The sequence below is a fragment of the Apodemus sylvaticus genome, chromosome 10 (assembly GCF_947179515.1).
Source record: "Apodemus sylvaticus chromosome 10, mApoSyl1.1, whole genome shotgun sequence".
NCBI lineage: Eukaryota > Metazoa > Chordata > Mammalia > Rodentia > Muridae > Apodemus > Apodemus sylvaticus.
Genome location: NC_067481.1, coordinates 95897875 through 95923678, shown reverse-complemented (window position 1 = coordinate 95923678; position 25804 = coordinate 95897875). Strand labels below are relative to the sequence as shown.

Genomic DNA, 25804 nt, shown 5'->3' with positions numbered 1-25804 from the left:
CCCTCTGCTTTCCACAATTGCCTGACAACCTTCTTTTGCTGTTCTTCTTGTTAAAACCATCTCCAGGCCACACAAGGCAAGAGACAGATGGGCAGCAGTGGGAGGGTTTAGCATTGGCCTGCCTCAGTCCCAGCCGTGGAAGTCTCAAAGTGCAGGACAGACAAGGTCCTGTGATCCTGAGGTGGATTTCTGCTAGAGAACCAGGAGCTGATGCATGGGAGGACGTGGGAAGGCGACTGCTTGCTGACATCAGGGACCTGCAGCTGGCCACAGAACTGGCTGATTCCTAGTCTTTTTTGAATACAGTCTACCCCCAAAGTCCTGCTCAGTAAGATATCGGCCATAGCCCTGTTTGTGTATGCGGTGGGGATGGGACCACCCCTGCAATCCTTTTTTCCTCTCATCCTCAGGTGAAACCTGACTAGAACTCTTCTCACATCCCTGCAGCTTGGGTAAACCTATCCTGTTCTGATTTTAGTCTGAAACAAGGCTACAATCCTGTCTCTCCTGTCCCCTATGTGCCACTATGCTGAAGCCCAGATGACCCTTCCAGGCTCCTTGGGAAACTCAGAATCTGCCCTAGGTGAGACCAGTTGCTGCCAGCTGCATCCTCACGTGTGGATGGAGCAGCAGGCCAACAGGACATGCTTGCCAGGTGGGGCTCTGGCAGGTGGTACTGATGCAGGGACTTCTTTTCTAGCCCCATGTTCTATAGTAACCTTATCTGTATGGTCTGAGTCTAAAGAGTCCCAGAACAGAACAACATGAGGATGAAATTGGGGACTTTCTGTGAGTGATTTATCCCAAGCAGTGTGCCACGCCTGAGAAGATCCCAGGGATGTCATTCAGGGCTCAACCATAGCCCCAGCTCAACACTCCTACCAAGTTCCAGGAGCCTGCTGCACTGCAGAACAGGGGGCCACCTGAGTCACCCTAGAAGGACATCCTGGAGATTGGCCCTGAAGTGGGATTAGGAACAGGAAAAAGGAAGTCAACAGAACTCACATGGCAGGACCCACGGTCCTCACTGCGAGCACACACGTCATAAAGGATGGATTTGTGGCCCTGTGGGTGGTGCCTGGTGGCATTATGGTATGGCTGCTCACAGATGACATCATCCACTCTCTGTCTCTGAACCTGCTGCAGGTGGTAGGGAGGGGACAACGACACAGGGGAGAAAGGAAGTGGGGTTGGTGCTGCACAGATCCTAACTGTCTACTCCCTACCAACTCACCCTGGGGGCTGAGACACTTCCATCCCTGCTCACCTCCATCCCTGGAACAGTGTGTGTAGGAGACACACATCGGCAAGATCCAAGCCCAACTGTGACACTTAGGAGGCTGAAGATGGTTCCTATGTGCTCACAGGGGCGGGTGAGATGGGTCATTTGGTAAGAATGCTACAGTCAAGTCTGAAGACCTGTTCATCCCCAGGGACTCATAGGATAGGAGAAAACAAATTCCTGAAAGTTGTCTCCTGACTTTGGGGGAACCATGAAAGCCTAGTATCAGGGCATAAAATTCCTGGATCTGGGGCTCTAACACGGTGTCTAGACTAGAAGGGGCTGTCGTCGGGAGTCTCAGCCTGAGAGAAAGAAAGCCTAGTGTGAAACGGGAATGGACCATCAAGACAGGACAGCCGGCTGGGTGTGGTGGCAACATATGTTTAATCCTTACACTCAGAAAGCAGGGACAGGTGAATCTTTGAGAGTTTAAGTCTAGTCTGCCCTAAATAGTAATCTCTAGAGTAGCTGCGGCTGCATAGTGAGACCTTAAGTGAAAGAAACAATACTAAGCAAGACCAGGAATGGCAATGAGGGAGAGACAGAGCTTCTCAGACAAGGCAGGCCCATCTGGACAGCAGGAAGTAAGGGGAACAAGCAGGAAGTAAGATCAAGTTGGAGCCCTTTACATTTTTGAAGGAACCTAGCATAGCATAAGGAGTAAGCAGATGACTCCCTCAAGAGAAACCATTTCCTGCTCCCTGTGCCCATTGCAATCCCAGGCTGCCTTGTCTGTGTGAGGTCACCTGAGGCCCCACATTGGTGATCCTACTGTTGCTCTTAGGCAACAAGACCTAGAGATAGGACACCTGGCCACCCTGATAGAGGCAGGACCAGGCCACCATGAATGAGTACATCCAGTGATAGGATCAGAGAGAACTAGATACTGTGTGAGTTCTGTCAGGTAGCCGTTAGCTTGGAACCACAACCTACCAGTGAGAGATCCTGTCGCAGTTCTGGGCTCAGGGATGCCGTTAGGGAAAGGATGTGGTTGCCCAGGGCTGGTGTTGCAAGAGGGAGAGCTGGGTTGAGGTACCAGCACTTGGGTACCACTGTTTGAGATTAAAATGAACAAAGTTTTTTGGACACAAATTACAGGTTATAAGATGCACAGATAGTTTTTTCCAATGTCCCCAAATATATCCCAACCTAAGTATGAGGGGAACATGGGTTAATGATAAAGGAGTCCTGAGTTAGGTACAATACTTTTCCAAGACCAGAAATGTCCTCCTCTCTAGTTCTGGGTGATCCAGGGAGAAATCCCCATTGTCCACATGAGCAGTCATGTATGATGCTTGGTCACACGTGATGTTGTCTGGTTCCCAGCATCCTCAGGTTGAAGTTGAGGGAGCAGGAATAATCAAGGGCCAGATGGTGGGGCTGTGGTATGCAAGCTGCATGCTGGGTGCCCCTGACTCTCATTGGATTGATGGAAGTTCAGGCTGAGCATTGAGCAGATGGGAAGTTGGCCTGAAAGCCAGGGACCAAGCAGGATGTCCCAGGGATGGAGAAGATCTGGAAATAGGAAGGAGGAGAGGGGCTTAGGCCATTCTGTCTTGACAACTCTACCTCACACAGAAGAGTGTCTCCCCTCATTGACCTGCTGATCTTGAGTGCCCAGGGTCACACTTGTCCTGGTCTCTTCTCGTGGGTTCAGACCCAGAGGTGAGCAGGGGGAGAGGTCCAGAGTCCCCAGCCTGTCTGCTGCTGTGTGTGACCTTAGGGAAACCACTGTCTCCATGGTCCTTAACATGGAGTGCAGGGGCAATCTCACCTGCCTTGGGAGGAAGAAGCTGTTCCCAGTGAGGAGTGTCCCTAGGAAAAGGTCCCAAGGATACTTGTCAGGGGCATCTAGATACAGTGTCTCATTCATGAAAATGTCCAGGGTGGACACATCTCTGTGCAGACTGCCTCAGCATTCAATTATGATTTTCTTCATTTAATTTTCTTGTCTTTTACACTTAATCATCTTATCTCTTAAAGAGCATTTTGCTATTTAAAAAGCAACTTGTCAGACTGGGGACATAACTCAATGGCAGACTGCTGGTCTACTGTACACGGATTCTTGTTTCAACCAGCACTGGAGCAGGAAAATCACCCTAGCACCAGTGTCCATTGATGAAAACCCATCTGATTTTTTTTGGTTTTGATATTATGAAGGGCCTTAACAATTTCTTGAGGAAGTCAGGTGTGTAACAACAGCAGCAATCACACTTACAACCACCATCTAAATGTGTGCCCTGCTAGGCCTGACCCCCAAGGACACTAACTGTCCTTGATCCAGGCTAACCCTGCAGAGGACACTACAAAGGCTTTCCAGGGTATGAAGAGAAAAACCCCTAAGGCATGTAGACACTAAACCTGGAGAAGAATCGTCCACAGACCTGGTGTTCCATTCTCTGAGAGTGACTGCCAGGGTCCTTGCAGAGGAAAGCCACTATAGTGTCATCAGTGGGAACTGTGGAGACAAAGCCCCTTCCTAGGGGTAAGAGGAAGGTTACAGCAGGAATAGCACAGGGATTCCTTCTCTGGAAGCCAGTGACATCTTATAAACCAGTGGTTCTCAAGCTTCCTAATACTGCCACCCCTTAATACAGTTCCTCGTGTGTGGTGACCCCTTGCTGACCCTCAGTGATAAAACTATTTTTCATTGCTACTTCATAACTTTGATTTTTACTACTGAACAAACTGTAAGGAAAATATCTGTGTTTCCCAGTTGTCTTCCTTGACCCCACCAGTTGAGAACAGCTGCTATAGATGAAGGTGGGGTGGGGTTTCCTCCCCTCCTTCTCCAGAGTTGATCAAGGGTGATCAACATTCTGAGCCTCCTGGCCAATGCTGCTCAATGAAACTTGGTAAGGAGTACCAGGTTCCTGTGGGGACTTCTGTAGCACACACCTTTTCCCTAGCTCTTAGGAAGCCACAAGTCTGAGGCTGATGTGGCCTGTCTAATGAATTTTAGGCCAGCCAAAGCTACAGAACAAGATCCTGACTGGGGGATGGGGGAGGAGGACCCAGCTCAGGTGAGGCAAAAGAGTCACCACAGTGACACAACATAGAACCACTAGGAAAGAATGGTATAGAGAGGAAATATCTGGATCAGGTTGGTCAGTGGGAATTTCTATGAGGTGTTTTGCTGAGGAAGACCCCACACACTGAATAGCACTATTCCCTAGGCAGAGGCTCCTGAACTTCTAAGAGAGGAGCCAGCTAGCTGAGAACCAGAACAAGGGATCACAGGGTTATCCATGTCTTTATCCTCTTGCTCTTGTCTGTGGATGTGATGCCTTGAATCCCTGCACTGACTTCTCTGCAATAACAGATTGTGACCTCGAGTCGTGAGCCAAATAAACCAGTTGTGCTCAAAGTTGCGTTGTTGGGATATTTTATCATGGCAACAGAAATGACACTAAAAGAACGTTTTTGTTTGGTTGGTTTTCGAGTCCAGGTGTCTCTGTGTAGCTCTGGGTGCCCTGTAACTCACTCTGTAGACCAGGCTAGCCTCCAATTCAAAGATTCAACCGCCTCTGCCTCTAGAGTGTTGCATTAAAGGCACGGGTCAGCACCACCTGGCTCCAAGTAGAGCCATTTTCAATGCTATTCTGCACTAATGACTCATGTTCTCAGGATCTGGGGACTAGAGGCTTAGGGGGTTCATTAGAGAAAGACATCGATCCTGGAACCATCAATCATCCCCACACTAGGTGGAGACTTTAGGCTGCTGCTTTGGGGTCACCCATCCTCTAAGGAAGCTCAATGAACTAACAGTTTCTCTGGGGGGATCTTCAGTGGAACCATATTTTGGAAGAGGGGAAAGAAATTGTTTAAGTCTCTCAGGGAGGACTGCTCAACAGGGGACCTCTCCCAAGGCTCCAGGGACAATTACACAGCTGAGACCAATAAAGCAGAGATGAGCCCAACCTCTAATCATTCCTCTGTTTTGGGGGACTATGTTTTCTTGAGAGTCTTGACTATCTTTAGCACACACCCCACAGCTGAGCGCTCCCCACTGCCTTGGAGTGAGGAGATTGTGTTCAACCTACCTAAAATCCAGCTTCCATGAGGTGATGGAGAGGAGAGGCTTGCCTGCAGGAAGGGCTAGGAACAGCATTCTTAGCCCGTCACCCTGGGATGCTCTACAATGTTCCTGTGTTACTTGATGTCGCCCATGGTCATGGTGCTACAGAGAGCAAGTTCTAGGCCACACAGGGTTTCAAAAAGAAAAAGTCCTTTGATGTATCTGAAATTTATGTTTGAGTTGTATGAGGCTAATGAGATTATTTTGGTTTGTCCAGATGGCTGCATGTCTTTCCAGGTCTCTCCAGTTTTTAATGTCACTTTGCAGACCTCCCACAGGCATGTGTATGTAGGTTTACCTCATCTTTGGTTTGGTTTTGTATTGGTTTGTTGCTTTTGTTTTTGATTTCACACAGGATGTGAGATTTATAACAGAACACAATTTGGGGGGGGGGGTGCAGAACAGGACAGTGGAAACCCTCAAGAGTGAGTTTGTGGGTCTCCTGCTACTTGTCCAGGATACATGCCACAATTGGGAACATATTTTACCCCACAGCCATCAGAGATGAGCCGATTCCCAGCTACTCTGTCATCAAGTCCATTGGTGCTGAACTTGATGAAAACCCCATGCTTTTGAGGTGTGTTCCTTCCAATAGCCAGGGAACTTGAACCTGGCTCTACACAGGGCCTCACTCACTGTTCCTTATCCTTCAGATCTGTTCAGAGGCACATGAGGAGCTGGCCAGTGGGAATCCTGGATGCTGTGCCTGAGACTTCCCAAGCTGCCTCCTTGGAGCCCAGCTTGGGTATGACATTCAGATCAGAGGTTAATGGCCACCAGAGAATCATCACCAAATTCCCTTTGGGCAACCCATAGAGGTGACTAGCTGCACACATCCCCAAAGAGGCTGCTGCTCGCAACCATTTCACTCTAGGTCCCTGAGAGGAAAGCATCCTGATTGTTTTAGTTGCTTTCAGCATCTTTATAGTTTTGAGGCAGGATCTCTGCAGCCCAGGCTAGCCTTGAACTCATGCCCCCTTTCTGTGTGAGACTCTTGAATGCTACAGTTGTATGAAACACCACACATGGTTCCACTGGGGTACTTTTCAAAGCCCTGAACTGATTAGTTAACTCACCAAAAGCCTTGGCAATTTCTGGTTCTTGCTTTCTGAGACTCCACAGAGCGCTAGGCACTGAAACCTGGCCGAACTGCTGCTTGTGTTTGGCTCCCACACAGGCACAGAACAGGACCACGGAATGGGGTTTCCTAGCTGATAGGATGAGGCCTACAGAGTCACTTCTGTGCAGGACCGTGAGGGCAGAAAGGGGTTTGTATGGGACAGGAATACAGCACAGCACTGAGAGCATGCGCACACAGACATTGTGAGTAGGTGGTTTCCCAGCACCCACGAGGTGTCTCAAAGCCCTCTGTCTCCAGTTGCTGAGGGTCTGATGTCCTCTTTTAACCTCTGTGGCCACGCATGCATGTGGTGCACATATATAATCCAGACAAAACACTTAGACACATAAAATGCAAGAAAAATCTGAAGGAAAAAAAGATGCTTTGAATCAATGCTAAATACAGGTTAGCACTTTGAATTCCCCCCAATTTTTGTTTCAACGAAGTACTTTTTACCCAAGGAGTTGCTTGTCTCTTTTCTTTTGTTGTTGTGTTGCTAAAGACTAAACCCAAGGTCTGATCCGGGCTGGACAAGTGTCCCACCCCCGAGCTCCATGCCCGGGAAGCCCTACGGATTTTTTGGTCCAATCCTGTTTTCCTCTTTATTCCTGTTTTGAAACAGGGTCTCACCTAGACTTGGAATTGACAGCCAAAGATGACTTTGAACTTCTTATCCTCCTGTCTGTACCTCTTGAGTGCTGGTATTACAGGCCTGCACCACCATGCTGCTTTATTCAGTACTAGGACTGAACCCAAGAGAAGCTCTCTGCCAACTGAGTTCCATCCACAGCCCACTGGTGATTCTTACAGCCAAACCTTAATTCTCCTATAAGCAATAATTTAATGAAAACTTCTACCTCCAGAAGTCTATAGTTAAAATTTTAAGGTCATCTGAGTAGTAGCTCATGACTTTAATCCCAGCACTCATGAGGCAGTGGCAGAAAGATGGCTGAGTTGTAAGGCCAGCCCTGTCTTATTTTATTTATTTATTTTTTTTTTATTTGATTAATTCTTTATTTACATTTCAAATGATTTCCCCTTTCCTGGATCCCCCTCACCGAAAGTCTCATAAGCCCTCTTCCCTCCCACTGTTCTTCAATTAACCCCTTCCTTCTTCCCCGTCCAGTATTGCCCTACATTGCTACACTGAGGCTTTCCAGGACTAGGGGCCTCTCCTTCCTTCTTCTTGGGCATTATTTGATATTTAAATTATTTATAGGGACTTTGAGGCCAGCCCAGTCTTTATAGTGAGTTTCAGGCCAGCCAGACCCACACACTGAGACCCTGGTTCAAAACAAACAAACAAAACAACAAACAAGCAAATACACAACAATCAAACAACAACCATAACCACATTGTTGTGCTTCTCAGAAATCTTTGTTAGTGTTTTGCTGAGATCTCCATAAACATGGGGTGTCAATGTCCCCATTTGTGGCCACATGCCTCTGACACACGTAATTCTACATTCTTGCACTCAGTTGATTATGTTCTTCTATAAAACCGTGCATATAAGCATTGGAGTAGTAGCTCATGCCTTTAATCCCAACATTTAAAAGGACTTTGAAACTGAGACCACTCTAAGCTATAGAGAGAGGGAGACCTTGCTTCAAATTAAAGCAAAAACAAAAACAAAACAAAAAACAAGAGAACTTCACACTTGTTTTACAAGGTATTTTCGTAGGTGATTTTTAGTCTCTTTAACTGGAATTCTCTTCTACTCTGCCTTCTTGTCTAGCTCGTCATTACCAGTGTCGAGAAGTTATGTTTATTTAGTGTGTTGAGTCTTGTGCTAGCAATGACTTCTGCAGAAAGCTTCCTCCTGCAAACCTGGGTCTCTAACAGTGGCCATAGTCACTCCTAGGCAAGCTGTGTGGACGGCCGCCTGTGTCTGCCAATGTGGAGGGTGAATCCATCTCCTCCTTGGACTCTTTACACCTTTTGCTTATTTCCCAGTTAGCCTGCTGTCCAGATACTCATGCTGGCAGAAGCAGGGAAGCATCTGCCCTTCACCTTCCAGGTTTCGTCAGTCCGCCCTCAAACAGCACGTTTGCTGTGGGTTTGGTGAGATCCCCCAAATTTACCAAGAGTTTCATCACAATTGGTGGTAGAGTTCATCAACCAGAAAATAGAGGGCTTGGGTTGGGGTGATAGCTCAGTTGATAAAGTGTCTGCCTTGAAAGCTTGAGGAACCAAGTCCGATGTTTGTATCTCTGGTTGGGGATGGAGACAGAAAGATCCCTAAGGCCTGCTGGACAGCCAGGCTAACATAATCAGTGAATTCCAGGCCAGGGAAAAAACCCTACCTCAGAATATAAGGTGGACAGCACCTAAGGAACAACAGCTGTGTTTGTCCTCTGACCTCAATATGCTGATGCACACTCAGACACAAACAAACACACACACAAACACATACACAAACACAGACACACACACAAACACACACTCACACACACTCACACTCACAGAGACACAGACACACAAACACACACACACACATCTAAATAATAAAGTGCTGATGCTGATGGTCAGGAGTGGTGGTGGACTGCTTTAATCTGAGCACTCATGCAGATCTCTGTAAATCTGAGACCAGCCTTGTCTACATAGTGACTTCCAGGACATCCAGAGCTACATAGTTAGATTCTGTTTCAAAAAATAATAATTGTTTTCAGTTTATTATTTCTGACAGCTTTGCTGAAATGTGATTTCCATGCCATACAATTCACCCACTTAAAGAGTACATTCTGGCTGATCATGACAGTGCATGCCTGCAATCCTAACACTTACACTTGGGAGGCCAAGGCCTGAGGATTTCTTAGAATTCAAGGCTAGCCTGGGCTAGGATGTGAGACCCTGCTTCAAAAACAAAACACAAAAAGGGTAGTTGTGTGAGTCTCGGCCCATGCCTGGAGTGCAAACCATCCCTGTCCTGGGACCCTTCCTCAGTCCCACAGCAGACAGCAGCCCACTCCCATGACATCCAGCTGGGAGGAGATGTGGGGAGGCATAAGGGCCTCAAGGTGCATGCAGAAGATCTCAAAGCATCATGGGTAGATATATGGACTTGAGAGCCATAACTGTATCTCAGTTGGTAGATACTTAGTGAATGAATGCTCTTGCCTAGCATTCACTAGTCACATAATAGGGTATGGTATGCATATCTGTAATACCTGTAATTCCACCACTTGGGATTAGAAACAGAAAGATCAGAAGTTCAAGGTGATCCTCAGCTATTTTATAAGTACCAGGCCAGTCTGAACTATATATGATCCTCTGTCAAAAAACAAACATGAGCGGACTGGAGAGATGATGGCTCAGTGGTTAAGAGCACTGTCTGCTCTTCCAGAGATCCTGAGTTCAGTTCCCAGAAACCACATGGACCATCTGTAATGGGATCGGATGCCCTCTTCTTGTGAGTCTGAAGACAGCTGAAATGTATTCATATACACAAAATAAATAAATAAAAATTTAAAAACCTAAACAAAACAAACTGGGCTAGGGAGGTGCCTCAGTGAATGAAGCTCTGTGTAGGCAGAAGGACTGAAGTTGAGATCCCCAGGGGCCACAAGAAAACCCAGGGGATGTGGCAGTCCACCTAAAGTCCCCACAAGAGAAAGAAATGGGGGATTCCTGGGGCAAGCAGGGCAGCTAAGCTAGCTGAAGGGGCAAGCTCTGGGTTCAGCCAGGACCAGCCTTAGTAAATACAATGGAAAGTAATAGATAAAGAGACCTAGTGTCTGCCTCCGGCTTCTACACACACACACACACACACACGTGAACATGCATACATGTTCGTGCAAGCACAGCAAACATGCAAGAGAGGAAGAAAGAAGGAAAAAAGAAGGAAGGGGAAAAAACAATCGTTTAGGATTTTAATGGCCATGGGGGCTCAGAAAGGAGCATTTTGACGTCAGTATTCAAAGGCTGAAGTATCGGGAGTCCTGCAAATCTGACCCCTGCCTATTAATCCTGGAGCCAGAATAGGCAGGCAATGTTGGGAGGTCTGGACACCACAAAATAGTTTGGGCTGACTGAGAGTTCCACCCCTTCACACCACCAAGGCCTCAGAGACATGAATGGGGGAGGCCTCAGTGGAACAGCTCAGCCCCACCCTTAGTGCCAATCCCTGGATTCAAAGTCCAGACAGGCATCAATTAGACAATCCATCATTTAATGAGAAACACGGTAAGCAGGGGATATGGGCTGCCCAGCTACTTTTGAGATGTGGTTTTAGCCCCTTCATGGCAGAGTCAAGAGACACCTGAGACACCAGACTGGGACCACCAGTTAGTTTCATTAACATGGGATGGGGAGGTTTAAGAAAGTGAGGCTGGGCAGGAAGGAGGAGTGCACAGATCTACATGAGTGGCTGGTGTCTCCTCTCTTGTGTGAATCCCATCTCGCCCCATCAAATGTTCTGGGAACTTGGGGATTTAGCAGTGGATACAGAACGTGTACTTCATCACTTGGTGTATACACCATGGATGTCTGGAAGGCCAAAGGCTCTACCTCAGCTGACCACACCCACCTGGACCCAGGAGCAGTTCCACCTGAATAACAAGGGGTCCCCTGGAGTCAAACTGTGGACAAAGGCGGGAATCAGCACAAGGAGGCCAAGTCAAGTGGGTACCAGCATCCTGGGCAAGGAAGGGACAGAGGAGAGAGGACTGGTCAGGCTGTTACCTGGCAGGAGTCATAGCCCTCCATCCCAGCACAAAACATGTCATCTTTGAAGATCCTGGTAGTGCTGTCTGAGGAAGAATCAGTCCGGTACTTCTTCTCACAGTCACAATTGTCCACAAAGGGGACCTCCACTTCCCTCAGGTGGTAGGGCGGAGGCAGTGGCCCAGTGGAGAAAAGCCAGTGAGGACCAAAGCTGGAGGCTTCTGCCTCTTCCCGCCAGTTCTGCCAAAGGACACAGTGTCTTCCCAGTACCCACTGTGGTTCTCAATGACACCCCAGCCAGCCAGCCAGCCACCCAGCAGGTCTTCTTCAAGGAGATCCTCTGGGAGGCAGCAGGGAGGAAAACATGGTAGACATGCTTGGACAGCACAACTGGGGTGGCCAGTTTCATCAGAGCAATGCCTGCCTACCTGGGGGCAGACAGCTTGTCACTAAACATGGGGTGGGAGATGATCTTGGCCACCTTCACCAGCTGATCATTTTCACAGAGCCTCAGCTGTCCTACTTGGATTCTAAAGTCATGGGCCTCCATCTTTGTCCTGGGAGACGGGACAACAAACCCCTCAGAGGGGTTGAAGAGTAGGGAAAATCAATACCAGCAGACACATAGGGATCAGTCAGAACAGACATGGGGATCAGGAGGGTGTCAGAAATCCTGTCTCCCTCAGGAAGGCAAGTAACTAACCAAGTACCACCCACCTCCCGACACCCATTCACTCTCGACCAAGAGAACCGGTGACTCAATTCACACCTTTACGCAGTAGGCAGCAGTTAGCACCCACTGAGGGTGGATGAGAGACCCACACAGATGTGTTCCCATATGCTGTGCCTCATGTTGTAGAACCACAGGCTGACCTGGGATGGGAACCGGTGGACTGAGACAGGGCAGCCCCCGACGATGCCACAGCATCCCCAAGCAAACATCACAGAGATATCTGGTCCCACACATGGGCTTCTGCAGCCAGGAGACCTGAGGGCAGAGGTGCTGTTGATGATCAGTAGGTCAAGGAGAGTCACAGAGTAGAGTGCTTAAAGAAGAGGTTGGTCAGCCAGGAAGAGGTGCAGGGTGGCAAGTGCCTGAGGGGAGGCTGGTGGCCTCTCTGCCATCCCCCTTTCCCTGTGTTGCCTCTGCTCTGGAGCACACATGATAAAATAAGCAGAAGCTCCTGCTCAGCAGACAGGGCCCCGAGGCCACAGGACAGGGTTTACCACAGATCTGGGTCTAATGTAGCAGAGGGTTGACAGAGCCCCTTCGTGGCCCAGACGCTTGGCCTTGAGTGTGAGTCCCCCATTTTCTCCAGGCTTGGATTGGACAGGGGCATGCCCTTCCTCCTGCCCCACCCAGATCTGGAAGGATAAATGGAGAGGGAACCTGAGGCTGGGTAGAGAAGATCAAAGACAGCTACAGTGATCTCTCCCAGACCCTGAAGCAGAGTGGCCAAGCCACTAGAGACCTCAAGCTCCTGGAATGGGCCTACCTTCCTGCTCCCAGGGTCCTGGCTTGTTCTGCACCCCAAAACCCGATAGACCTAGGACTGCTCCTCACTGTGTCCAAATGCTGAAGCTGCTGCTGCTGACATTGCCCCTCCTGTGCAGTCTGGTGCATGCAGCCCCTGGTGAGTTCTTCCCTGGGCTCTCCCTGTCTCTCTCCCTGAACCCTGTGGCTCACAGGCCAGAGTACGAAGATTGGCCCTGTCCTGTCCCCAGGTCCAGCTCAGCCACGAGAGGGCATTGTGGGGGGACAGGAGGCACCTGAGAACAGGTGGCCCTGGCAGGTGAGCATGCGTGTATACGACAACTACTGGAGGCATCATTGTGGCGGCTCCCTCATCCACCCACAGTGGGTGCTCACGGCGGCACACTGTGTGGGACCGTGAGTCTCTCTGGGCCTGGCAGGGTGGGACAAGGAATGGGGAGGAGAGTGGTGTAGGATGGGATCATCACACACCATCTCTGGCTTTCTGGAATAACAAGGACTTACCAAATGAATGTCTCTCTTCTTTAGGGCTATCATTGTCCCCAACATGGTCAGAGTAACACTCGGAAATAAGTACCTCTATGACAATGAGACCCTGCTGACTGTGAGCAAAATTATCCCACACCCGGACTTCTACACCTTCCAGAATGGGGCAGACATTGCCCTGCTGAAACTCACAAACCCTGTGAACATTTCCAGCAACGTCAGCCTTGTCTCTCTGCCTCCTGCCTCCACAACCTTCCCCTCAGGAACATGGTGCTGGGCGACAGGCTGGGGCGACATTGCAAAAAATGGTATGTGGTTGAGACAACTGAGGTGAGACATCGAGGGCATGGCCACACCACATCCCCAGCACAGGGTTTCCCTCCATCTTCTAGGATGGAAATCTGAAGACCTAGGAAGTGGGAAGGCATCAGAACAACAGGGCTCTCAGGTCCCATAAGCCAGGAGATCCCAGTGTAGCTAGGATAAGTCATTCGGTCCCTCGAATCTCAGATGCTTCATGTCTGAAGGGGCCAGAGTCTGCTTGTATTTCAGGGATTTGATGTAAGAGTAAGACCACACTTACCAACAATGTTACACTAACACCAACACACACAAACATACAGAAGCTGGTTACATCATAAGGGACTGGCATTTCACAGGCCATGTCAGTGACACGCATTTCAGGGGCTGTGGCCCAGGCCAGAGGTATTGTGTGTGCCTGGACAGGGAACCTTCAGTGCCAATTTCCCTTCTTCCTAGGGGTCTTGCCTCATTTCTTTTGACAACTCAAAGTAGAGCTTTGGGGACAGGGCCATGAGGAGGCTGTGGAGCACAGGGTGGATCCAATCTCCTCACACACAGAGGTGGGGCCTGAGAATAGTGTCCTAGACCAGGGCTCCACTGGGATCCTCTACCCAGCCTAGGCCAGAGCCAGCCATGCTGACCTGCCTTCCACTGATGAGACAGGGCGCTAAAGACCCTCAGGACTGTCCTCCTTCTCTGAATAAGGTCAGAAATCCAGGTCCAGCCTGGAGGAAGAAGTCAGGTTGGCAGAGCTGAATGAAGTGAGTCTGACTCACAGAGGGACTTGTGAGCAGAACTACCCTCAGAGAACAGGGTTAGCTGAGCCCAGCCCAGTCTGGCACCTGGGACCCTGCCACAGGATGGTCTTTCTTTTACCCACAGTACACCTGCCTTATCCATTTCCTTTGCTGGAAGTACAAGTTCCCATTGTAGGAAACCGCCTCTGTGACTTGATGTTTCATAAAGGTCTCAGCACAGGTGACCATATCCGCATTGTCCATGATGACATGCTCTGTGCTGGGAAAGAAGGGCGTGGCATTTGTCAGGTGAGCTCCAGTCCCCTCACCCTACCACCCCCACCCAGCCTTTACAAGAGTACTGACCCGTGTCCTCTCTAGGGCGACTCCGGAGGACCTCTGGTCTGCTATGGAAAAAACACCTGGCTGCAGGCAGGTGTGGTGAGCTGGGAAAGGGGTTGCAGCCAGAGCATCTGGCCTTCTGTCTACACCCGGGTCACCTATTACCTGAACTGGATCCACCGCTATGTCCCCAGGGACTTCTGAGTCGAATCCAGGGTGACCTCTGTTGCTCCCAACATGCTGCTTCCTGCCCAGGTGGCATCCCTGCCTTCCTCTCCTGCTCCCCATCCTGAGCCCCAACTCTGCTCTACCTAAGCCCCTGACCACCCATGTCCTCCCACTCTGGTAGCTACGCTGTGAAGACGGCCACTCTCTGCTGTGGCTCAATAAAATGCATTAAAGCTGCCATGAGTTGTGTTGTGTATCTGGCATCAAGAGGAGTAAATGAAGTGCCTGGGAGAGTCGGGGTGGTGTTGCTTGAGTTTGGGGTGCCAGCCGTGGGCCTTGGCTGCTACAGTGAGGTGCATCCTCCTCACCACCCTGTCAGTCATCTTAACTTCTCTCTACACATGTTCATTCCTTCTGTGTAAGGAGCAACCACACCCTACCCTTGGGATCCAGGAAATAGGAGGAAGATTTTAAGAGATAAAGAGGGTGGAAGGCTTGGTTCAGCAGGAAAAGGTCTTAGTCATTTACACCTACACACACACACACACACACACACACACACACACGCACACACACATACACACACACAAGCACACACCATGATCACAGTAAAAATATGCAAATTAATGTAATCTTAAAATCTAAAGATGGGGGTGGGGGTGAGGTGGGGGTGGCACATGCCTTTAATCCCAGCAATCAGAAGGCAGAGGCAGGGGGATCTCTATGAGTTCCATGCCAGCCTGGTCTATTCAGAAATTTCCAGGATACCCAGAACTACATGGAGAAATCCTGCCTCAGAAAAAAAAACAGATTAAAAAACCTGGGACTCAGTAGATGACATAGTCAGTAAAACAGAAAACGGGAGTTAGGTCCAAGAACCGATTTGAAAAACCAGGGAGTAATAAGACATGACCGAAGCCCTAGCACCAGGGAGCTAGAAACACACACCTAGAGACATGAGTGAGATCCTGACAAAACCAGGACACCCCGATTTGATGTTGGGTTGGTTTCTTTTGACAGGGTGTGTCATTTGGGGTGTTTATATTTTTGGTTTTTCAAGATAGAGTTTCTCTGTGCAATCCTTGTTATCCTGGTTGTCCTTGGTTGTCCTTGCTCTGTAGACCAGGCTAGCCTCGAACTCATAGGGATCCTTCTGTCCCTGCCTCCCAAGTGCTGGGATTAAAAGTGTGAGTCATAACCACATTGCAAGGAAAACCAGAACAAAACAAAGAGAGAAAAAAAAGGAGAAAGATAGTGCTGTGAGGAATGACATCTAGGGTTGACCTCTGACCTTCACATGGACACACAGACACATGCACACATACAGAGAAAAGAGGGAAGAGGACTGAGGACTGCATGGCTTCCCACAAACAAACCAAGAAATGTAGCACAGCCTGCACCCTTCCCCTCAGCCAGGCACACTCCTCCATCCTACCTGAGGGTGACAGGAGACATCCTTTCTTGTCAGATTGACAGTTAGTTCCCATGACTGTGCCCAGTGTGGACTGTCCTGGAGGCTCACCTTCCCACAGACACTGCCACACTCAGGTCAGCTCCATTCCTGCTGTTTGAAATGCCTTGTGAGGGTTGCAGTCAGCTGCAGCCGGGGACCTTAGCCTGTCCCCATTCAGGCTTCTCAGGCCATTACTGTTCCTGTGCATGTAGGTGTCCTGTGACTGGAACCTGCTGTTAAAGGCGTGGCTGAGATCTTGTGGTAACAGATCTCCATTTGTCTAAACAATAGAAAACTGCTCCCTTCGGGAAGAGTGTCTTCACCTCCCTTCAATAGTCAAAAAAGTCAGAAATACTACACTGTTGCTGATGCTGCCTGTCCTTTCTCACTGCCGTGTGTGTGTGTGTGTGTGTGTGTGTGTGTGTGTGTGTGTGTGTGTGTATGTGCACATTTGTGGAAAAACATGTTTCTTTAAAAAAATAAATAACTATGACATGGTCTCTCACTTGCCTGGGGCTTGCTCAATTAGCCTGGGCTGGCTCATCAGGAGGCCTGAAGTCCTCTGTCTCCACCTGCCCAGCCAAAGGATCACTAAGGTGCCACCATGCCCAGGGTTTTGTTGTTCCTTTGCTTTTGTTTCCTTTTACATCCTGACCACATTTAATCCTCCCTGTGCTTCCCCTACCCTCCGCTCCCCTCCCCCTCCTGCCTCCACTCTTCCTCCATTTCCCCTCAGAAAAGAGCTGCCTCCCTTGGATATCAGCCAGATGTCCATATCCAGTTGCAGACTGGGCACCTCCTCTCCTCTTCAGGATAAACAGGGCAACCCAAGAGGAGGAATGGGTCCCAAAGGTAGGGCAGAGACAGAGATGGCCCCTGCTCCCTCCCACTGTAGGAGTCCCACAAAAACACCAAACTACACAACTGTCACACATGTGCAGAGGGCCTAGGTCAGGCCCATGCAGGCTCCCTGGTGGGCACTTCAGTCTCTGTGAGCCCAGGTGAGTTGATTCTGTGGCTTTCGTGTGGTGTCCTTGACCCCTTCTTCAATCCTTCCTCCCCTCTTCCCAGCATTCCTCAGGCTCCATCTGAGGTTTGGCTGTGGGTCTCTGCATCTGTTTCTGTCAGCTCCTGGGGGAAGCCTCTCTGATGACAACTCGGCTAGGCAAGACTCTCTGAGGACAGCAGAGTATCACTGGGAATCATTTCATTGACTTTTAAATGTTTTTCCAGTCATCTTTGGTTCTCTCCCAGGTCTCTGTGCTCTCCAGCCTCTGGTTCCTGGCCCTCCAGGCCGTGTCAGGAGTGGGTTCCCTCTCAGGCTGGATCAGCCATGGTTGGCCACTTGCACAATTTTGCACCACATTTACCCCAAAACATCTTGCAGGCAGACAAAGTGTAAGTTAAGGGTTTTGTGGGTGAGATTGTGTCCTGATCCCTCTACAGGACAGAGGAGATGGCCGGGTCAGGCTTCATATCCCACATTGCTAAAAGTCTCTGCTGGGGTCACCCCACAGATTCCTGGGAGTTTCCATTGCAATAGGTTTCCAGCCCCTCCCAGAGAGACGTCCCCATTCTTTCCAATGGGTTCTTGGGACCTAAATTCATGTCCTCATAATTACAAGACACAGCTTTGCTGACTGAGCCTTCTGTGCAGCCCTGGCTGTGGTCCTATGGAGATTGTTAAGGACATTGAGTAAGTGTCACATAGAAAGCATCCACCCTGGCCTGGCACACTGCCATGCTGCTACCTGAACTTGATACCCAAAGACCCGTGTCCCCACGCTTGTCTCCTCTGACATGACACATGTCCCAGCTGTCCCCCGTCTCTCACTATGGAGCTCAAGCTGACAACCAATTCATGACCATCCTGCCTCAGTGTCCCCTGTGCTGGGCTGGCAGGGTCCACCTCGTCCAGCTCCCCCACCCCTGCCTCTTATCAGGCCTCTGTGCTGCCTCCTCTGTTACAACAGGATTGTCTTAAGATCCTAGGGATGCTGAGGCTTGAGGCTGCTTCCCAATGGCGGGCTCCTAGTGAATCCTGGGAAGAGGCCACAGTGTTTCTGGAGAGGTGGTTTCCACACATTATTGCCTAGCGCTGGGTACAAATGTGGGAGTCGCTGAATTGTGGCTGCATAATGAGGCACATACATGCTTCTGTGTGTAGTGATGTTTGCCAGAGTAGGGTGAGTGTATCATTGGACTCATCTAAAAATATCCACAAGTTTCAATTCATTGCAACAAAACCGCCTCCCTTCCTGTGTGATCGGTTTGCTTCCTTTCTTGCACTTTTACCATGGAAGGTGGCTGTACCTAGAGATGGGAGATTTCAGTTTTGTGGCAGTATTCTCTCTCTCTCTCTCTCTCTCTCTCTCTCTCTCTCTCTCTCTCTCTCTCTCTCTCTCTCTCTGGAACAAATTCTATGGGGCCAACTCCTGTTCCCAACTGACAAACTTCCCTCTAGCCACACACAGAGTAGAGTTACAGGACTTACAGGCGTCTGCTCTTCATGTACAGAAGAAGAATCACCTCCTAGGTGTGGAGGTTGGAAGAAGAATGTGCCCCTTGGGCTCATTCATTTGACTGCTTAATCACAGGAAGTGGAACATAGATTCAGAGAGTGGAAATGCTTGGGCAGGGTTAGGAGGTGTGGTCTTGCTGGAGGAAGTGTTACTAGGAGTGGACTTAGAGGTTTCAAAGGCTACACCAGGCCCCGTCTGTGTGTCTGTCTGTCTAACCCCCTCCCATTCCCCTCTCCCCCTCATTCTCCCTACCTCCCCCCACCTTATGCTCATTCTCCCTGATGCCTGTAGACCAGGATGCAAAGCTCTCAGCAAACTTCATCTTCTTTGTGCAGTGATAATCAGGGGCTCACCCTCTAAAACTGTAATCAAGCCCCCAATTAAATGCTCTTTTATATAAGTCGCCTTTGTCGTGGTATCTCTGCACAGCAGTAAAGCAGTCTCTAAGGCCTTTGATTCTACACAGCCAGCTGCCCAGAGAGACAGAGAGCTCTGAGTGCACATCCTAAACACCCACAATACCCAGTCACATGCAAAGGGAGCCCTCACTCATATCCTCTCCTCTGTGACCCATCAGCTCTTTCTGGGTTGTCAGTGACCATGTCACAGAAGACAGTTTTCTGAGAATTCAGATATGCAGTTTATGTAACAGGCTCAGAGAATGAAAGTCAGAACCTAAAAACCTGAAGCTCTAACTTTGAGGTCCACACCCTGGCTGGGATAGGGGCACAGAGCAGGACCACACTGGGCTTCCCTCTCAGTGTGTGCCTCAGTCCAGTGATGGTTCACAGATGCACTCAGCTCAACCCTCCTGTTAGGGGTCAAAGGGCAGCCTGAGGGAAGTCAGCAGCCCAGAAGAGGGGCCACCCCCAGCCCCACTCTTGGACAGAACCCCAGAGACAGGAAGACCAGGCCCTTAGAGGGAATTACCACTGTGGTCCACAGCAATGACCCGGGAATACAGGAGACCCCGGAAGTTGGGGAAAGTGTCACCAAAACCAGACTGTGATCTCCCTCTGCCCTTCTATCTGGACAAAGGCCACACATGTCATTGGTCTATGAGGACACAGGGATGCACAGGTGGAATTTCTTCCTGACCAGCAGACCTGGGATCCAGGGTGTCCAGAGCTATGCAGGGAACTAGGTGACAAAGGGAATAGAACAACAGGTCCCTCAGACCAGAGACAACAAAGGCTTCTCCTACAGGGACCTGTGATGGCTCCACTGTTTGGGACTCAGAGGATCTGTCCATGCAGGACATCCTTCAAGCTAGGTGGCATGAGGGTCCTGGACCAGGTGGGATGGCCTGTGGGGACACATGACTCCCTCACCCTGGTCTCTCTAAGCTGGGATGAGCTGGCAGCTCCTACCCCCCAAACAGTCCCTTCACAGACTGGCACCTGAGGGAGGCAGGCGCAGACTCACCTCATGTCGTTACTCGTGCCTCACTAGGTCAAACGTTTAGTGTCCATTCTTTTTTTAAAGATGTATTTTATTTTTAATAATGTGGGGAGAGCCATATACACACATGAGTGCAGGTACTCACAGTGGCCACAAGAGGGCGATAGATGCCCTGGAGCTGGAGTAACAGGTGGTGGCCAACCACCCATATATGGAATATCTACAAAAACAGTTCTTGAATTAACTGTTGGGTCGTCCCTCCTGCGCATTCTGTGCAGTCTTGAGCTTCAGCTGTGGGACAGACAGGCCTGAAATAGCCACATTACGTCACATGATGTCACGTACTGGAGGAGAACTGAACAACTCTCCCCAGCCTCAGTTTCCCCACACCTGATCTGGAGGGTGTCAATGGAACCCTCCCACCCTGCCCTGAGATTTTGGAACTGAGAAAGGTCCTGCACTCTGCACTCTGGCCTTGAGGCCCCAGCCATGACAGGAAACCCTGCTAGGGAGACAGAGACTTGGCCGCTCTGACCTGAGCTGGAGTCAGAAGACCCAGGGCTGGATGTGGGAACAGGGACACTAAGGAAGGTGTGTTGTCACAGAGGTCTATGCTCACACAGGCTATCTGAGGAGCCCCAGAAGCTGGACTCTCAGATGTGAGAGAGTGTATCCTGCAGGAACCAGGAGGGCTGCCTGGAGGGGACCCTGTGGCCTTCCCACACTGGGAAAATAAACTCAGGTTTCAGTGAGGACAGCATCCTATCTCTGCTGTATTCTGCCTCTGAGCTGGTCTCTGCATTCTGGGCTTCAGAGTTCATGTGAAGACAGGTGGAGGTAACAGCTCTTCCCTGCCACATGCAGCAGGATAGAGACACTGTCAGCAGACCTTACCTCCTCCCTCCTCCCTCATCCCATATCCCTCCTCCCTCCTCCCTCCTCCCTCATCCCTCATCCCTCATCCCTTCTTCCTCCTCTCAATTTACAGCAAAAACAAGGCCCAGGCCTGGTCTTGTCACCATGATAGACAGACTGCTCAGCCTTCTGAGCCTGACCTAGAAATGGCCAAATCCCTCAGACCTCTCAGCTCCCCTCCACTCCTGTCACGCATTCTGTTCATGTCCACCCTCCCGTGCTGTGCACCAAGATCAATCCTCCAGAGAACATCTAAATGTTTACAATACTTAGATTCAAAACACATTATTTAGCACTCAGGAAGCAATTTGAAAAAAAAGTAAAAAAAAAAAAACATTTGCATGCTCACCAAAAAGATATGCAAATAGACAATTTGGACATGTGTCAAAATATATACCACTAGGCCTGACAAAATGCTAATTAGAGACAGGGAGAACAGACACAGAGTGTGGCCCGGTTGGCAGAGTGCTTGTCTAACATTCAGGAGGCACTGCGTTGGGTTCCCTGCCCAGAATAAGCTGAATGTGACAGAGTTGATTTGCATCCTGACAGAATCACCTGAGAGAAGGGCCTCTGGGCCTGCAGGGGGAGTCAGCTTATGTTACATTCATTTAGGTGGGAGGGAGCATCTACTGTCCGGGCACCACTCCCTGGTGGGCTCCTAGATGCTGTGAATGAAGACAGAGTTGAGCTGCTTTCATATACAGCTCTATGTTCCTAGACTGTGTCCATTATATGACTACTCGCCTCATGCCCCTGCCTCCACACCTTCCCCACAGTGATGAGTGTACCTTGGACTCAGAGCTAGAATAAACATTTCAGCCTTAAGTTTATTTCATTTAGATGTTTTGACAAAACAAAAGTAAAAATAAAACTAAAGACCTGGCAAGGTGATGCATATCTGCAACCATAGCACTTAGAAGATGAACGGAGGGAAGTTCAAGGCTAACCTGGGCTACAGGAGGCTCTGTTGGATAGGAAAGAAAGAGGGGGGAGGGAGGGATAGAGGAAGGAAGAAAGGAAAGAAAGGAAGGAAGGAAGGAAGGAAGGAACGAAGGAACGAACGAAGGAACGAAGGAACGAAGGAACGAAGGAAGAAAGGAAGGAAGGAAGGAAGGAAGGAGACAGATTGGGGGAGGGAGGAAGGAAGAACACAGAACTAGCCACAGTAACAATGTTTCTAAGCCTAACTTTCTGGAGGCTGAAGCAGGAGAATCACTGCAAATTTGACGCCATCCTGATCTAAAGAGAGTGTGGGGGAACTATCACATATAAAACCCAGGAAGAAGCTCTGTACCCCAACCCACCCATACCTAGAGTTCCTGAAGGTAAAGACGGGTTGGTAGACACCAAGAACTGCCCAGTCCTATCCACAGGCAACAGGATGTAATCACAGCCACAAATCTGAAAGCCTTCTCTCCTTCAAACATTCCGTGTGAGTCCACAGTCACAGTTGTGCTCCTCCAAGAGAAAAGATGTGTTCACACAAACACAAACTGTTAAAAGTAACGTTACTCCCAAGAGCCCCAATTAGAAACAGCCCAAATGTCCATTAACTTGTACCAGGAGGAGCGAATCCTGTGGATTCCTTCAACAGACAGTATTAGCCACAAGGGAAGAGCCAGGACACCATGTGAAACTTCATGTGTGCTCAGAATTATAGCAGAGGAGGGCAGAGGAGACCCGAGTCTGGAGGCACAGGCCTGCCTTCTCAGCCATGGGAGAGGCTAAGGCAGAAGGACTGCTTGTGAGGTCAAGGCAGCCTAATGGTAGACTTTTTTTTCCTATACATGTAAAACTCTGAATAGACAGGGTATCAAACACTTCCACAAGAAGCCACCTGGCTTCCTGCCAATCAGGAGCCAGAAAGTGTGGGTCAGCTGGGTGGTGGTGGTGCACACCTGTAATCCCAGCACTCTGGAAGGCAGAAGCAGGCAGATTTCTGAGTTTGAGGCCAGCTTTGTCTACAGAGTGAGTTTCAGAACAGCCAGAGCTATACGTAGAAGCCCTGTCTTGAAAAAACCAAATCCAAAAAACAAACAAACAAGCAAAGAAAAGTGTGGGTCAGGCAGAGCACAGCAAATTGGTAGGACCCACTTTTTACCCAGATTCTGAGGGTTTACAGCTATGTCTGCATTACAAAACTGTTAATCTGTGTGGTCTCATGGGACTCTGGGAGCCCAGAGGGATGCTGGGAGCCTTGCTGTACATGTAACCTGTCACCAACCATTTTCCTGTAGAACGTACCAGGTCCCCAAATCCTGCTTCCCATTGCATCTAAGCCCAGACTCTGCAACCTGGGCTGTCCACCTTCATTGGCCAGCGGCACAGAAAATAGCAAATAAAAGCCTATGAAAAGAGTGAACCTTCTCCGAAAGAGCTTGGCATGGAAATTTGAGGCCAGTCTGAGCCACATAGATCTCTCTCCTGCAAAGAAATAAAATGAAAAGGACCCTGAGGAGTGGGTAAGGATGCTTTCTGCCTGCTGAACAAAAAACTGCAGTCCCTGCACTAGGATGCATTGGGCTTCCTCATGAAGGAGCCCCTTGCTCACATACCTGACAACACCTGAACCTCAGTTCCCTTTTCCCGTCCTGCAGCTTCACCTGGAGGCCCTGTGAATGAAAAGCACCAGCATTTTCCAAGGATTCACTATTAGAGGCCCACTGAAAGCAGGTCCAGTCCTTGGCTTTCTGCAATTGCCTGACAAACTTTGGTTGGCTGTTCTTCTCATTAAAGCCATCTCCAGCCACACAAAGCCAGAGACAGATGTGCAGAGGTAGCAGGGTTCACCCTCCCCCTTGGCCTCCCTCAGTCCCAGCCGTGGAGGTGCCAAAGTGCAGGACATAGAAGACATGATCCTGGGGTGGATCTCTGCTAGAGACCCGGGAGCTGATGCAGGGGTGGACTTAGGCAGTGGTTGTTTCATGGTATCAGGGACCTGCAGCAGGCCACAGAACTGGCTGCTTCCTAGTCTTTTTTGAATACATTCCATCCCCAAAACCCTGCTCAATAAAATTCTGGCCATAGCGAGTGTATGTGGTGGGTGTGGTACCACCCCTGCAAACCTATTTCCCTATCACCCTCAGCTGAACCCTGACTAGAACTCTTCACACACCCCTGAATCTTGAGTAAATCTATGCTGTTCTGAGTTTAAACAAGGCTACAACTCTGTCCCTCCTGTCCTGTCCCCTATGTGCCACTGGGGTGAAGCCCAGATCTACACACCTGTGGGCATCCTCCTTGGCAAACTCAGAATCTACTCTAGATGAGACCAGTTGCCACCAACTTCATCCTCACAAGCTGATCCCATAGCAGGCCAGTAGGACATGCTTGCCGGGCGGGGCTCTGGCGGGTGGTACTGATGCAGGGACTTCTTTTCCAGTCCCATGGTCTACAGGTAACCTTATCTGTATGGTCAGAGTCTACATAGTCCCAGCACAGAGCAACATGAGGAGGATGGCTGGGGACTTTCTGTGAGTCACTTACCCAAGCACACTCTGCCACTTGTGATGGTTAATGTCTTTTGTGATGCTGAAGATGATGCCTGACCCCAAACCCATTGTGTACAGTATGACCACACCTGGACTCCAGGTATATTTGGGAGGCCAAGATATTAAGACCCAGTGGTGACAATCTGGATGCCCATCCAGGACAAGGCCACCAAGCACAAAACAATTCAGCAGCACAGGCAGGTGGTTCTCCCAGGACATGGTAAACCACACCTGTGGGCATCTTTTCCAAAGAGAAGGAAATAGAAAACTCACACAAGTCCCGGAACTTGCATGTGCACACGACCTTTATTAAGAACAGCCAAAAGCAAAAGTCGCTCGGTTCCTTCAACAGCTTGCAAGCATAAAGAGTCTCCATTCCTCTCCACCTTCCCTCAAGCCAAGAGCACCCACCCTGGCCACTGTCGTCCCCGCTTCCTGTGCTGGGTCAGGGATGTCCAGACTCCCAGAAGGCCAGAGTACAGGACAGGTTCCGAAAACCAGGCAAAGGCTGAAGCAGTGGGAACTGTGAGACTCATCTTCTGGAACCAGCACAGGCAAGCAGGGCTCAGGAGAACTTCGTCTGCTGCATGATCCAGGGCGGGAAGGACTGCACTCGTGCATAGACCCTGGGGAGGTCCTTCAGGGCACAACCATAGCCCCAGCTCACCACTCCTAACAAGTTCCAGGAGCCTGCTACCCTGCAGACCAGGGGGCCACCTGAGTCACCCTAGAAGAGCATCTGTGGATATTGGCCCTGAAGTGGGATTGGGAACAGGAAGGAAGAAGCCAACTGAACTCACATGGCAGGCCCCATGGTCCTCACTGCAAGCACACACATGTCATCTAGGATGGATTTGTGGCCCTGTGGGTGGTGCCTGGTGGCATTATGGTATGGCTGCTCACAGATGACATCATCCACTCTCTGTCCCTGAACCTGCTGCAGGTGTTAGGAACAGGAAAGCAAATTTGGAGAGAAAGGAAGTGGGGTTAGTGCTGCACAGATCCTAACTGTCTACTCCCTACCAACTCACCCTGGGGGCTGAGACACTTCCATCCCTGCTCACCTCCATCCCTGGAACAGTGTGTGTAGGAGACACACATCGGCAAGATCCGTGCCCAACTGTGACACTTAGGAGGCTGAAGATGTTCCTATGTGCTCACAGGGGAGGGTGAGATGGGTCAGTTGGTAAGAATGCTGCAGTCAAGTCTGAAGACATGTTCATCCCCAGGGACTCATAGGATAGGAGAAAACAAATTCCTGAAAGTTGTCTCCTGACTTTGGGGGAACCATGAAAGCCTAGTATCAGGGCCTAAAATTCCTGGCTCTGGGGCTCTAACACAATGTC

The 25804-nt window shown here is 49.7% G+C and overlaps 2 protein-coding genes, 1 long non-coding RNA gene, 1 other non-coding gene and 1 pseudogene across 8 annotated transcripts in view; 2 read left to right on the top strand and 3 right to left on the bottom strand.

Annotated features, from left to right (window-relative positions):
* Positions 1–25804, top strand: part of LOC127693943 (tryptase-like) — a 212457-nt gene that overhangs the window by 33699 nt on the left and 152954 nt on the right. The window lies entirely within an intron of this gene.
* On the bottom strand, positions 1469–16309 carry LOC127693954 (uncharacterized). Its single transcript, XR_007979771.1, has 3 exons — positions 16109–16309; positions 3667–3761; positions 1469–2797 (listed from the first exon to the last, which is right to left on the bottom strand). It is a non-coding gene; the product is annotated as an uncharacterized LOC127693954 (long non-coding RNA).
* Positions 6143–6277, bottom strand: LOC127695665 (small nucleolar RNA SNORA70). The gene has a single exon (XR_007980038.1). It is a non-coding gene; the product is annotated as a small nucleolar RNA SNORA70 (small nucleolar RNA).
* LOC127693946 (mastin-like) lies at positions 10651–12444 on the bottom strand (annotated as a pseudogene).
* Positions 12549–25804, top strand: part of LOC127693944 (tryptase-like) — a 56909-nt gene continuing 43653 nt past the window's right edge. Inside the window, exons 1-5 of one of the 2 annotated variants that reach the window (XR_007979770.1) lie at positions 12549–12776; positions 12868–13033; positions 13166–13431; positions 14309–14472; positions 14545–14850. Coding sequence is in view for 1 of the 2 variants with exons in the window: in XM_052195256.1 (XP_052051216.1) it covers positions 12629–12776; positions 12868–13033; positions 13166–13431; positions 14309–14472; positions 14545–14709 (909 nt within the window). In the remaining variant the exon portion in view is untranslated. Of the gene's footprint in view, positions 12777–12867; positions 13034–13165; positions 13432–14308; positions 14473–14544; positions 14912–25804 lie in introns of those variants that run through there. The other variant, XM_052195256.1, reaches the window with a different exon arrangement.